Below are 13686 nucleotides of genomic sequence, written 5' to 3' on the forward strand. Positions count from 1 at the left end.
CACACACACACACTCCATTGATTCTTCACCTACAACTTTTTTGATAGATGCTGACAAATTCCTTTACCAGTGAATTTCTGGATGCAAGAATTTCTCAAGGTCTATGCCTAGTAAAACCCATTTTAAACCTCCAAACTTCCAGTAGTAATTGGCCTCTGAGGATCTTCCAAGGAAATAAAAATGTATTCCAATGCATACTTAAAATCCTTTAGCATTTTGCTCACTTTATATAAAGAAAGAATAAAAAGGGATGAAAAATCACGAAGTGTCTTTACCCGCTGCTACACAAGGTGACAGGCATCCGAAAATGCGCAAGTGCCACATCAGATCAGGGATGTTAAAAAGAATGATTACTTCTGTTAAAAAATAATATTTAGACAGTCGCTTACACGTGTAAGTTAAACTGAAGATTTATTGTCAAGGCCCAATTTTATGTTTTCCAGAAAATCTTCTTGTCCTCTAAAATGGTTTACGTAATACAGAGGCATTCTGGTTGGGGAGAAAGGTTGAAGGAATAAGAAATGAGACGTGGAAAGAAGCGCAGGCTCTTCATGACGTGCAGCAAAGAAAAGCTGTTCTGCCCGTAGTCTTACAAAAGACTTCTTGGCTTGCTGTTTTCATCTGGAAAATTGTTAACACATATGATATATTACAAGTTTCCAAGTTATGATATAAGAGATTAACTGCTTTGTTTTGACTACCCATAGACAAAATTTTCTTCCAAAGCTGGTAATAAAACCAATATTTTGTTTTATAATATGCCATGCAATTACCTAATGACCAGCTCTCCAACCCTCTCTGTGATGCATTACAGCTGAGAATTCAGAACATGCCACTGAAGGGTAAGTCACTGAGAGAACACTTGACACAGAGCAAATGCCTGCACCAGACCTGCTGAGTTGAGTATCCCCAACAACTAAGCTCGCTCAATCCAAATAGCTTTAATAGGCCATGACCACTTTATACCTTTCTTTTCTTTTACTCCTACAATTTTCCTTCTTGGAAACAAAAATTATTACAGAGACTAGCAGAGTGTCAGGTACAGCATTTATAGACGTTTCAAAAGATTACAGTCAAGTTGAAGTGTTGAACTGATTCATAATAGTTTTTCAAGGCTTTGAATCATTTGCATTTTAAAGCTTATATCAGACATCGCAATGTTAAAGATAAATTATTTGCAATTCGGTAGTAATGGTGTTAGAGAATAGTGGATAATTCGGCCATACAGTACACTTGTGTCCACATCTCATTCGATTTTTGCATAATGCTGCACTATGTAAACTGTTATTACAAAATAGGTAATTATTGCACTGAATTTTTTATAAAATCCATCCAAGTAAATCTTGTAGCCTCTCCTCTTTGCAGATGAACATCTTGCCTTTGAGAAGATGTAGTACAACAAACAAACAAACAAACAAACAACAAAATGACTTGCCACAGGAACTAGCAGTAAGACTTCTTGTCTAAGTTTTTCATTTCATTAGTTATCTCCTCCACCTTGTTTATTCACTCAACAAACATTTATTAAGCACTTCCTATGTGCCAGACACTATTCCTGGCTCTGGGGAGATGGATAAACACCTAAATACGTAATATCGCAGGGTTCAGAATAGCTTAGAAATATCCTGTCTGAAATCTATTTACTGCAGCTCCTCATTTGGGAGTAATGATAAAGTGAAAGAACAGGCCAGTAATGGAGTGTGGCAATTTTACTAGTTCCCAGTTCACTATCTCTAAGTTAAGTAAATTTAAGTGAGTCCTTCAACTACTCTGGGCCTCAGTTTCCTCATCTATAAAATGGGGAGAGGTTGAATTAGGTGATTTTTTTAAGGAAAAGGTCTCTTTCAAGTTCTCATTTTTCATGGTTTTATGGGAGACTATTGCACAAAATCAAGAGCCAGTTTATTGACTGTTCTATAGTTTAAAAAATATTTAAAAATAAAATGTAAGAAATCCTAAGTCCATTCCACATACACTCAAAACTTTAAACGCCAATCCAAACTTCATAAATAGCAAATGTCTCCTTTATAATTGCTAGAGAATGAAGTCATTTTACCGTCTTCAGCTCTCTAAGAAAAAAAGTTATTTATTCATAAAAGCATACTCATTTTCATTGTTGGTTTCATAGTCCCACCTCATTTGTGAAATGTTTTCTAGCTGTGTAATCCTCTCCTAGGTGTGACACTCTCTCTCCTACTAACCCAGATCACTGACTTTGTGCTCCTATTTAACCTTTTCCACTGGACTATTAGCTCCATGAAAACAGGGATTGGATCCTTGCTCCTCTGAACAACTCAAGTGAGAGTCTGTCCAGGTAATCCATAGATGTGTAAGCATTGCACCTAACCCATAGTTTATGAGCATAGGACTTTAGGGGACCCACATTAGGTCTTCAGGCTATAAGAATAGGTCTACTTAGTAAAATTAGAGCTATGATGTAGCAAAGAGTACTCTAACATCCAAAAAAGAAAAACGGGTTTCCAGAACAATTCACAAACTAGGACAATGTGAATTAATAACTATCCTAACCTCTTCAGAAGACCTGGTGGAATGTTAATGTATATTTAATAATGCAAGTGAAATAGCACATATTTTGCAATTGATTAATTTTTCTTTAAGAAGCTAACATAGCTGGAGAGCTGAATGTCAAATAAGGTTAGGCTCTTATTAACTTAGTAGAAGTTATAAAGGTGCTGATTTTCTGGAAAGACAAATTGTATTCACTGGTTTGATTTTAAAACATAAAAACTAAAATTTCAACCAATCCAGCAGCTATGGATGACAGGAAATTTTATAGGACTCTAAGGAATCTTCTTTTCGGTGGATCAGACACCTTGGAGGTTTCTGAAGGCTGCACGCTTTGTCTTTGAGTTTTATCAGATGCTGTGCAATCACATATCCTACCTACATTTTCAAATTAGATCAGGTGCGCCCTACCAGAAGGATACATCTTGTCAGTGCCTTTGGAGGCAAAGTGAAATCTCTACCTCGACAACTGAATTTAATTCCTTCCTGTTGCTCTGTGGTGTCGATATATATTATACAGTGTCAATGTTATCCAAAGTCCCTAACACAGGCTGCTGTGTACACTAAAGTCTGTCCTGTCGTGTTAGTCACTGAAAAGGAATAATGACCAGATCCTTGCTTGGGAGAACATTAGTACTTCATGACTAGATGGACTTCCATGTGACCCTGAAGAGCTTTGAAGCAGCATCATGGTCTCTTCTAGCAATAAACAAGATCTCAAACAGCACCTGTATGGACTGTGAAATGAGGCAGGTCCAGTTGCATAAATGAGGGTCAGGGAAGAATAAGGAGGTTCAGACAACTTTTGGCAACCTAGACCACAGTTATAAGTAAATTCGTGTTAGTAAAGGAAATGCACTTTGGTGTACATCATAGCATTTGAGGAATAGTTTAACTTGAGTGTGTGCTGCCAATAAGAATGCAGTCTTTTCCTTAAGGAAAGGCAGGAGGAATGATAAAGCATTGCTGATGTTCAGAGTCCTTATATCAATGTGACTGAAGCCCTTCCCAGCCAACCCATAGGGTCCATGGGTTGCATGTAAGAGTACATTGGGCTGCCTTAGGCTGTTAGGTCTCCAGAAAGTCACTGTGTGCAGTGTACTCTTTAGAGTGTAAGTCCTTGAGCTGCAAGGGAATATAACTCTTAAGTCCAAATCTCCATGGGCACTATGGCTTCTTTGGTTCCGACAGCAGGCAGTAGACTTTCTTCAGACAAGAAATAAAAAGGGAATTGCACCAAGAACCCACGGATCTTTTTCAGTTCTTCTTCAGCTCTAATGGGATTTTCCTTTGCTAATATAGGCTTGGTTATAAAGTCTCTCAGCTGAATTAAATTGTGTACTTCATCATTGGGAAGGCACCGGAACACCTGATTAAAACACAAAGAGGAAACTGAGTGATAAGTTTAAAAGAAAGCATATCCCCTTTTTGGAAAATACTCATTCCCACAAACAATTTTTACTTTATAAAACGTTATTTTTGCTATAGCACCGACCTGATTGAAGAGTTGCTTCTCTTATTTGCTATAAAGAAACTGCTAGATTGGCTTCCATCAAAAAAAAATCATAACTAGATCCTTATACCTGTTCTACACAAATCATTAACCCCACGATAAATTCAAGCTCGTGGTAAAAAAATTCACTGGTGTTATTCCACATTAAGGGTAATTTTCTGGATAATAATCATGCCTTAGTTTCACTGGAGGTTCTAGCCTAAGAGAAAAATTGTATAATTTATTTTCTCTAACTTTTTATTTAGAAAAATGTTCATAACTGTATATTTAGATTTATCAATTACATACTTATTTTGCTAGTTGAAAATAAGTTTCAGACATCATTAACACTTCACACCTAAATATTTCAGCATGTTTTTTAAGAAAAAGAACATGTGCCTATACCACTCTCACACCTCAGAGAATCAATTGCATGTCATTTAAGATATAGTCCATATTCAGATTTATACTATTGTCCTCCAAATATCTTTTATAGTTATTATCTACCCGCTCCCAATCTAGGATCCAAACAAAGCTGTGCACTGCGTTCTTAAAATTACATTTTAAAAAACTCCATGCACATGACCTACTTAATCATGGCCTTGAGTCCTCAGTATGAAATAATATGTAGATGGTTGTCATGTTTCATTAGGAAGTCATGAAGAAGAACATACTCTTAACCAATATCTGATAGACGGTCAAGGGATCTCAGTGTAAATATTTGCTATGATGGAAAACTGGCTACTTCATGAAATAACCTGTTCCACTGCTAGACAGCTCTTAAGTCTTGTACAGAGGGCTCAGAATGTCGTCATTATATACAAAGTTTTATCACCAGCAACTGGGTGAGTTGGGTTAAACCCAGGTCTGGCTCATTTTTCGATCCCATCTGCCTCTTTTCTCTTTGTCACTAGACTTGTACAAAGGCTGGGAAACCACCTGCTAAGGATGCTCGTGATAGGAATTATAGATCAGTATGCCTGTAAAGTCTCTTCTAAACCATTATCCATGATGTTTTTTGACTCTTTGTTTTCTAATGTCTACAAAGAGGTATTTTATTACAACTCGGAGGTGAATCATTTTTTACACTCATTAAGAATACTCTATCAATAATATGCAGAAATAATGATGTGTTTTTGTGATGAGATATAATGAAAAAAAAAGGGGGGGGTGGGTATATGCAAGACTTACCTTGTCATATATTGTAGCATTTCGAGCTGCTGTTGAAACCCACACCTCCTTGAAGAATTTGTCACTCACTGGATCCTGAATGTCCTCACTTGGATCAGAAAGATAGCCAAGGACAACCCTGAAATACAAGTGCCCTCCAAACTGAGTAACTGAGATACAACAGTTTGCCACAGGCATCGTTACTACTGGTAAAGTCATTTAGGCAAGCAAGCTTTTTTTAAAAAAAGGAAATCAAAGGAAGCTATTAAAACTGTGTATGTGTGTCTGTGTCTGTATATAAAAAACCTAAGTTGCAAAACAAAGCAAAACAAACAAAACCTTAAGCTGTTACAATGCTTGGAAATTTTAATTGTTGGACAGAGAGGAAGGCCTTAATTTGTTCTAAGAGTGTTCCTGTAATCTGGCCTGCGGGGGTGGGGAGGGGGGTGAGAACCTTGGAGGACAAGATTAGCATTCACAACATGTAGCAGCAAAAGTGCTGAGCCCTTTCCAAGAGCTATCTCAGTAAATCCTCAATAACCTTATGAAAAAGCAACTATTATTATCTTCATTTTATAGGTAAGGGAATTAAGGCACAGAGAAGTTAAGTAACTTATTCAAGGTCATACAGCTCCCTCCTTTGCCCTCCCCTTTCCTTCCTTCCTTCAGGCCAAGAACTATGCTGAACTCTAGGGTAGAGAAATGAATACAAAAGACATGCAGCCTCTCTGAGTAGATTTAAATTTGGTGGGTGAGATAAACAACTAATACATAATCACCTTTAAATAACTTAATTAAAATTTTGATAAACACCAGGTGTGCTTTAAGAGTAGGAGATGGGAGTATTTAGAGAGGGTTTTCCTTCTCCTGTCTGTTTGCCTAACCCCACTTCCCACCTTTTAGGGTTTAGTACAAGCTCACCTCTATAAAACTTTTTTTATGGCTCCCCCTTCTCCAGTCTCCCATTTCTCCCTGTCATTCCTTGGAGATCTGAACATTCTTCCTTTGTTCCCACTATAATTCATATATGCTTTGTTTTTATCAGAGCACTTGCAACACTTTATGCACTTTTGTTTTTAACTGGCCCAACTCACACTTTTAGCTTGTAAATTCTTTGAGAGAGTATGACCTGTCTATACTCACATCCACAGAGTACCTGGCATAAAAGAAGCCACATACTAGATGTTGTCTGAATTGATCATATATAAACAAAGTACTAGAAATAACAAGAAATTCTCAAACAAAGTAAGACAAGTTTAGAGGTCATATTTGAAAATTATAAAACAAGAAAACCTTGTACTTATAGAAGGCCTTAGGGTTAAAAAGTACTTTTACCTGAACTCTGTGAGGTAGATTATACATGATTCCAATTTTGCAGATTGGAAACTAAAGTTTGAAGACATATTGGTAATAGAGCTAGAATTCAAGCTGAGTCCAAAGCCCTTTTCTCACATGCCTGATAGGTTCAAAGAATTCCAAAAGGGATTATACTACATTGGAAATAGAAGTGGAGAAATAGAACTTAGAAGGACTTTGGCTTTTACACTGTGTGAAACAGGGACATGTTGCAGACCCTGGAGCAAAGGGGTGACAGATTCTGACTTACATGTTAAAATACTGAGAAGAGACTGTGCACAGCAAGGGTTGAAACGGGAGACTAGTTAGGAGTTAATGTGGTAATCTAGGTAAGGAATGGTGGTGGCTTGGCGGTGCCTTGGCGGTGCAGAGGAAGGTAGAGACAACAAGTTTTCTATTGGCGTAGGTATAGGTGTGAGAAAAGTGAGGCATCAAGGATGGCCAGTGGGGCTTTGGCTTGAGCAACTAGAAGAACATAGTTGCCATTAGCTGAGATGGGCAATTCTGTGGGTAGAGCCGGTTTGTGAGGGAAGACCAGGAATTCAATTTTGACCCTATTGAGATATCTATTAAATATTCAAGTGGCAATGCTGAGCAGTGGAGTTGGATAAATGAATCTGGAGTTTGGGAGAGAAGGCCTGTCTAGAGATACACATTGAGAATTGTCCACATATATATCTATATATATTCACAAAGCCATGTAACTTAACTGAGTTTACCAAAACGAGTGAGTATAGACAAAAAAGAGGACCCACTGCACCTCAACAGTAGGGGACAGGATGAGCCATCAAGGCTGGAGAAAAGCCAAAGGGTGTGGTATTCTGGAACCATACAAAGTAGATCAAATTCAGATGAGAAATGACCATTGGATTTAACGGTGTGGAGGTCATTATATTGTTACCCTCTTTGTATTAAAATGAATATAGTTTTACATCATCACTTTTAATGGCTGCCAAATCTCGATTATGTGAAATTTATTTAACCAATTATTTTATTATGGCCTTTTGAGTGGTTTCCAGTTTTCAATTGTTATAAATGATGCTATAATAAACATAATTTATTCATCACATATAAAATGTTGTGAATATCTCTTATTATTTCACTAGGAGAAATTTTAGAATGAAAATTCCTGGGTTAAAGAATATGCAAAATTTACTTCAAGAAAGGCTGTTCCAACACATGCACTATTGACCATGCATGTAGTTCCAGCCGTCTCTGATATTACTAACTCCTGGAAAAGCTCAGCCAGTTGTATAGGGATAAAATTTTAGTTTTAGTCTGCACTTTTTCTGTTATATAAAAATTCTTTAGTTTTAGTCTGCACTTTTTCTGTTATATAAAAATTCTTTGAAATAAATGAATCTGGCACCATGGGCTCACCAGGAATCTTAGAGTTTTATAACCTCAAAATTCTATTTCCACATCGAATAATGTCCCTTTCAGACAGTATAGGAATAACTTTCAAAAAGGTCTAAAGGGATGATGTTTGCACACAGCTGCTGCTGCTCATTTTAAGACTCCAAAACTAAATTTTACTGCACCAAATTTGAGGGACAGTATAAATTATAACAATATGTCAATTATAATAATATCTTTGATTTGCGTCAGGTCTAACTATCTAAAAACTGAGCGAAATATTTCTGTGACTTTGCTTTTAAATTAGAATAAGAAGTAAGGCAATGTATCTATCAAGTTATCAGTTAAGAGTTTATATGTAGAAAAAGTATTTAAATAAGTCTATTACAGACAATATCTAATAATAAGCTATTTTCCCTGTCAGTTTAATTATAAGAAACTTACATTAAAATGCACAGTAAAAACAATATGAAGTACTCTGGGTATTAACTTTTGAGGACTAAGGTTCAGAGAAAACTAGTTTGATTTTATGTTGACATATTAATGGTATTTAATGTCTAATTGTTTACGCATCAGTAGGACAGTAGGAAAACTGCAGAAAACGGTTTCTGTTCTTTCCACTTTACATGATTCCAACTCTATTTGTGTGGATAATGGTTTCTGTTGAGTGATGGTTATATCTGTAAAGCTTGGATAATTTTCTAGGACTCAATGAACTGTTCAGCACATAGTTGTGACACTCAGTGCAGTACCCTGATGGTTGATTCTATTTAGAATTGATTTCAGATTAAAATGTGTCTATATTTATTCAAAAGTTGTCCAGATGGAAAATGGATTGAAGTTGCATTTTTTTAAGGTAAAAAAATGGCTGTGTTCTAAGGCATGATATTTATCTCTGGGAATTATTTCCTAATAAAAATATGCTAAAATTGACACAAGGTTTTTGTGGTATTTTAAAATATATTATCTGTGTTTGTCATTGCGGCAAAGTGAAAATAATTGTTCAAGAACAACTGCCTCTTTAAGAGAGTTTGAAAACTGCCAGGAAAATAAAAGTATCTAGGAATAAACTTAGCATGAAACAAATAGGATCAGCATAAAAAAATAAAATAAAACTCTAATGATTACTTAAGAACAACCCCTACCCCCATAATAAAAACCATAAAGTTTTATTGAAGAATAAACAAAAAAAATTTGAATAAATTGAAGCCTATACCTTGTACTTTAACAGGATGACTCAATATTATAAAGATGGCAATTCTTTTTATATTAATCTAAAAATCCACTATAATGCCAATAAAAAAAAACTAATGAGAGAACTTGAATAAATGATTCAAAATTTCATGTGGAAGAATGAATATTTAAGATTATTTGGGAAAAGAATACTAATGTGGGGAAGTGGTATGTCAAGAAGTAGTATCAAAGTGTACAACTATAGCAATTAAAATGGTATCACACCGCCGGTAAACGGACTTTCAGCAGAACATAAGGGAGAGACTAGAGATAAGTCAGGACATGGCCATTCAGTGTATCATAAAGAGGCACTGCAGGTAAGAGAGGCAAAGAGTACTGCATGTCATGCTGTTCTGGGTCCATTGCTGGTTAGGGAAAAAATAGAGTTTTCCTTACATTAAAATAAATTGCAGATATTAAATGTAAAAAGTAATATCAAATAAACAGTATAAGAAAATATAAGTAAATATTTGATCTTGGCCTGAGAAAGCTATTCTAAGCGTATAAAGGGAGAGGGAGAAAAAACTAATAGATTTGATTAATAAGAATTGAAGTTTTCCCCAAATACTTTAAATATGATTAAAAGGCAATTGACAAATCAGATTTGCAACAAATGTGACATAGGAATTAGTCTCTTGTATACTTAAATCACTTATAAATCATTAAAAGAAAATGAAACGTTTCAACTGGACAAAGGACATGAATAGGCTAGACAATTTACAAAAGAACAATTATGGATGGCTAATGAATACATTTTTTGAAACCAAAAAATTCACGTTAAAATAATGAAATTCCACTTGAAATCCAACAAATTGGCAAAGACTAAGTAAAATAATAGAACTCAGAAAAGACAGAAGGAATAAGCCCTCTAAAACATTGTTAGTGATACAACAGGGAGTTAGAGGGCAAAGGACACTGAACAATTCCTTTGACTAGAAAGTCTATAATTAGGATTTTGTTAAGGAAACAAGAAGGTAAACAAGATGCTATCTACAAACATACCCAGTTTTTATATCAGTGAAAAATCTGCCTATCAGTGAGGTGTTAGTTACAGGAACTATGGCATACTCATAGGATATAAAAAATGCAGCCATCAAATGTTACAGTATACTTAATGACATGGAAAAGTGTATGTAACGTTATTTAAATAATAAAGAACTTCATAGAACTGTAAGATCTTAATTATGTTTTTAAAAAAGAAATACAGTATAGTAATACATATATGTATAGAAAAAAAGTAGAATGATATACATCAAATGTTAAAATTGTTAGCACTGGGTGGTGGAATTAGAGATAAATTTAAGTTTTTAATCGCTTTCTGTGTTTGCCAAGTTTCCTACAATAAAAATATACTGCAATCACGATTTTCTTCCTGTGTAATTATTATGCATTTACATAGTTATAAAGACCCCATAGTTTAAAAAAAAAAACACTTTGGTTTCCTTACATATATGCTGCTGTAGGCTATCAATGGGTTGATTAACAGGGTACTAATTTTAAACTCCCCCCTAATAAACAAAACACATTAGAAGCTAATTAAAATATCAAAGATTTTTTAAAAAATCTTACTGGCGAAACAATTAGTAACAAAGGCCATAAATACAGCAATAACAACTGTGAGAAGGTATCGACTATCAGATTTTGGGGGATGGATTTGCTGAGCTCCCGGAGCAGAGAGAGTAGCCTGAACCTTCTCTGAACTGATGCTTAGTTTGGAGTTAGGAATGAGGGGAACGACCATGGCATTTGCAGGAAGTGAAGTGCTCATAATGTGCAATTTGTGAGCGAACCAGTTTCCAAATGAGACCTTTAACATGAGAAGGGTTAAAGCAACAGCACTGCCACGTGTATCTGTGCAGTGCCTTTCCCCAAATAGCTTAAAGCGTCGTCCTCAACTGGGGACACTTGCTGTAGAGGCCACACTGAAATACCATCCTGGCAAATGCAGTTCTAGGATCATAGACCTGTGGACTCACAGGTATAGACTAGAGGTGGGAGAGTGGTCGGAGTGTTCAACAGGCAGTGGGAGCTCAGCACATGTCTGCTGTGAGTGAGGGGGAGAGTGAGCCCAGATGAGATAAGAAGCCACTGAAGAGCATGAGCAGAGTTAGGTCCTCGAAGGATCACTAGCCGACTGGTGCTGGTGCGGAGCCACTTAGAGCCCAGACCTAGAAAGTTCTCAGTCATAATTAAATGAAGGACTCATTTAAGGCCACTCAGCCTTTGCTTCTTAATCTTGTGTTCTCTCTGCTTGAGTATAGATTTGTTTAAAACTCACATCTTCTTCCAGGAGATCAGGAATCCTCCATGTCCGGAGTCATCTTAAATCTGAGAACTAGTTTCCATATTTAAATTGAACCCTGCTAGTCTCCGGCATCCTCCTTTAATTTTTATTACATCCTTGTATTACTGGAACTATTTCAATTTCTAAAAGTGGACTCACTATAAAAAACTTAAAGAGACACTAGATGGTTTGCCCGGACCTGGTCCTAAATCCATTAATAAATTTAAAATGCTAGCTTTCTCTATTATATGTAAACATAATAAAAACAATTAAAATAGAAAATGTTTGTGTCCCACATAAAGTCATTTTGCATACTTCTGGTAATGCATGCACATCCCTTATGCTGGGAGACACTGTATTAGACCAAGAACCTGGAGATAATGACATTTGTGCTACAGGCAAGAGGCTGGACTGGGGTACCAGCACCTCAAGCGGTGGAACTAGGTGAGAGAGACACAGCTTTGGAGGCCCCACCTAAAGCACTGCAGCCGAAGTCCTTGGGCAAACCGGCCAGCTTGGTACTCTTCACCATCCATTACCGAAGGGACTGTCTCCGTGTCCTGCACAATGACAGCCATTTCACTATCACGCTTTCCCAGCATGCTTCGGTCGTTGATGTTGGCAGAGCCTATGAGGAGAAACAGTGAAACTGAACAGTCTTCTCGTCATAGCAGATCCTGTTGGCTGTCCTCCCATTCAATTCTTCCCTGCTAACAAAACCCTAATTTTGTTCAGGTTATCAAGAGCTGCTGTGCTTTAGGGAGGCGGAGCCCTCCCCAACCCAGAGGTGCCTCTTGATCAATCTAAGCCAGCTTGTTAATTTCAAGATTTCTGGGGGCAGCGACTGGCTTAGGAACGGGCACTTGGCATGACTCTAGCCAGGGCGACATAAAGGAAAGTTTGCTAGGGGCTTCTGTGAAAGTTCTCCTTCTTACAAACAGACACAAGAACAGGACGCTGTCTCTTCCAGCCTTTGGATATTTCAGCTTGAGCGGTTGGATGAGAACAGGATCCCGAGGGTACTGCAGCCATTTGGTTAACCAGAGACCTAGTTAACCATTTGGTTAACTAGGAGACAGACAAGCTGAACTTGGCAGAGCAGAAAGAAAAGACTGGGTCTTTAAGTCACTAGCCAACATTAAAACTTTCTTACCTTCTGTTGTGAGAAATAATACATTTTCCTTATCGTTTCACATACTTCTAGCTGAATTCTCTATTTTGTGGCTCAAACGATTCTAACTGATATAATCATTACACACACACACACACACACACACACACACACACGGCACACTACCATTTCAGTTAGTCAGTTTCTAGGTTTAAGAATCAGATTCCATAGACTTTAACTTATGGTCATATAATTAGGAGTGTCAAAACCCAAGACTACCTTTACAATCAATAGAGTCTACTCTCAAATGCAAACTGTCATTAACGGCTTGGGGTTTTCCATTCTCTTGCCTCAGTTATGTGGCATGCCAACAGCTTCTGTATTAACTTTCCTCCATTCTATTTCTAAATCCAAAGGAGCTGAGAATGTAGACTCTCACATGTGAAGGGCAAGTATTTTAACATGAGTTCAATCTGGCTTTCTATGCTCCTCTACTGTGTATTCAGAAATTCATTACATTTTCTGCATTAATCACTGCTGATTCATTTTTTTGAATCTTGAGTTCCACAAAGTAAAGAAGGGGCCTGACTTATTCTTGTTTCTTATTGTTCCTCTTGCCCTAGGCACACATTCCACTGCTTCTGCAGACTGGAGTAGAGGGGTTGGGCTGAGCAGGGGTGCTGGCTACCCTCTCTGCTGGGGACAGACAGAGTGTGAGTTGATAGCATCCCTGCCCTGAGCCCAAATGGAAGGATATTGTACATGAGAAAAAGCTCAGCCCTCCTGAAGAGACTTTACTGCCATTTGCCACAATATTGTCATGTGGTTAATACACAAATCTATGACAACTAAGGATGTGAATGGTGGCCCACAGTGATCCTGGGTGACAGAAAAAGGATGAAGCACCTCACAGAAATTTGGGACCACTATTAGAGGGCTCTTGGGTGGGAAGCTTTGACACACTTTATTTTGTTAGCAACAGATAGTCTTTCATACATACACTTACATTTCGATCACGCTATAAAATTCGCAGCCATATCTTTGGGCTGGACAGTTGGCCCAGCATTAATTTGGGCAAAGTCATTTCATCGTTCTCAGCTTCAATTTGCCCTTGTATAAACTGAGATCATAATACAGACCTTGTAGTGTTGTAAGAAT

General features: G+C 37.1%; 1 protein-coding gene across 4 annotated transcripts in view; it reads right to left on the minus strand.

Moving 5' to 3' along the window:
* Nucleotides 1–392: 392 nt before the first annotated feature.
* The window catches only part of PLD1 (phospholipase D1), a 143618-nt gene continuing 130324 nt past the window's right edge, over nt 393–13686 (minus strand). For all 4 annotated transcript variants that reach the window (XM_025046054.1, XM_025046055.1, XM_006910836.3 and 1 more), the window contains 3 exons: nt 11892–12045; nt 5210–5327; nt 393–3895 (listed from right to left, as the gene is read on the minus strand). In XM_025046054.1, the coding sequence (XP_024901822.1) occupies nt 3671–3895; nt 5210–5327; nt 11892–12045 (497 nt within the window). In that variant the 3' untranslated portion in view covers nt 393–3670. The remainder of the gene's footprint in view (nt 3896–5209; nt 5328–11891; nt 12046–13686) is intronic.

This window comes from Pteropus alecto, unplaced genomic scaffold, assembly GCF_000325575.1.
Source record: "Pteropus alecto unplaced genomic scaffold, ASM32557v1 scaffold33, whole genome shotgun sequence".
NCBI classification, from domain to species: Eukaryota; Metazoa; Chordata; class Mammalia; order Chiroptera; family Pteropodidae; genus Pteropus; species Pteropus alecto.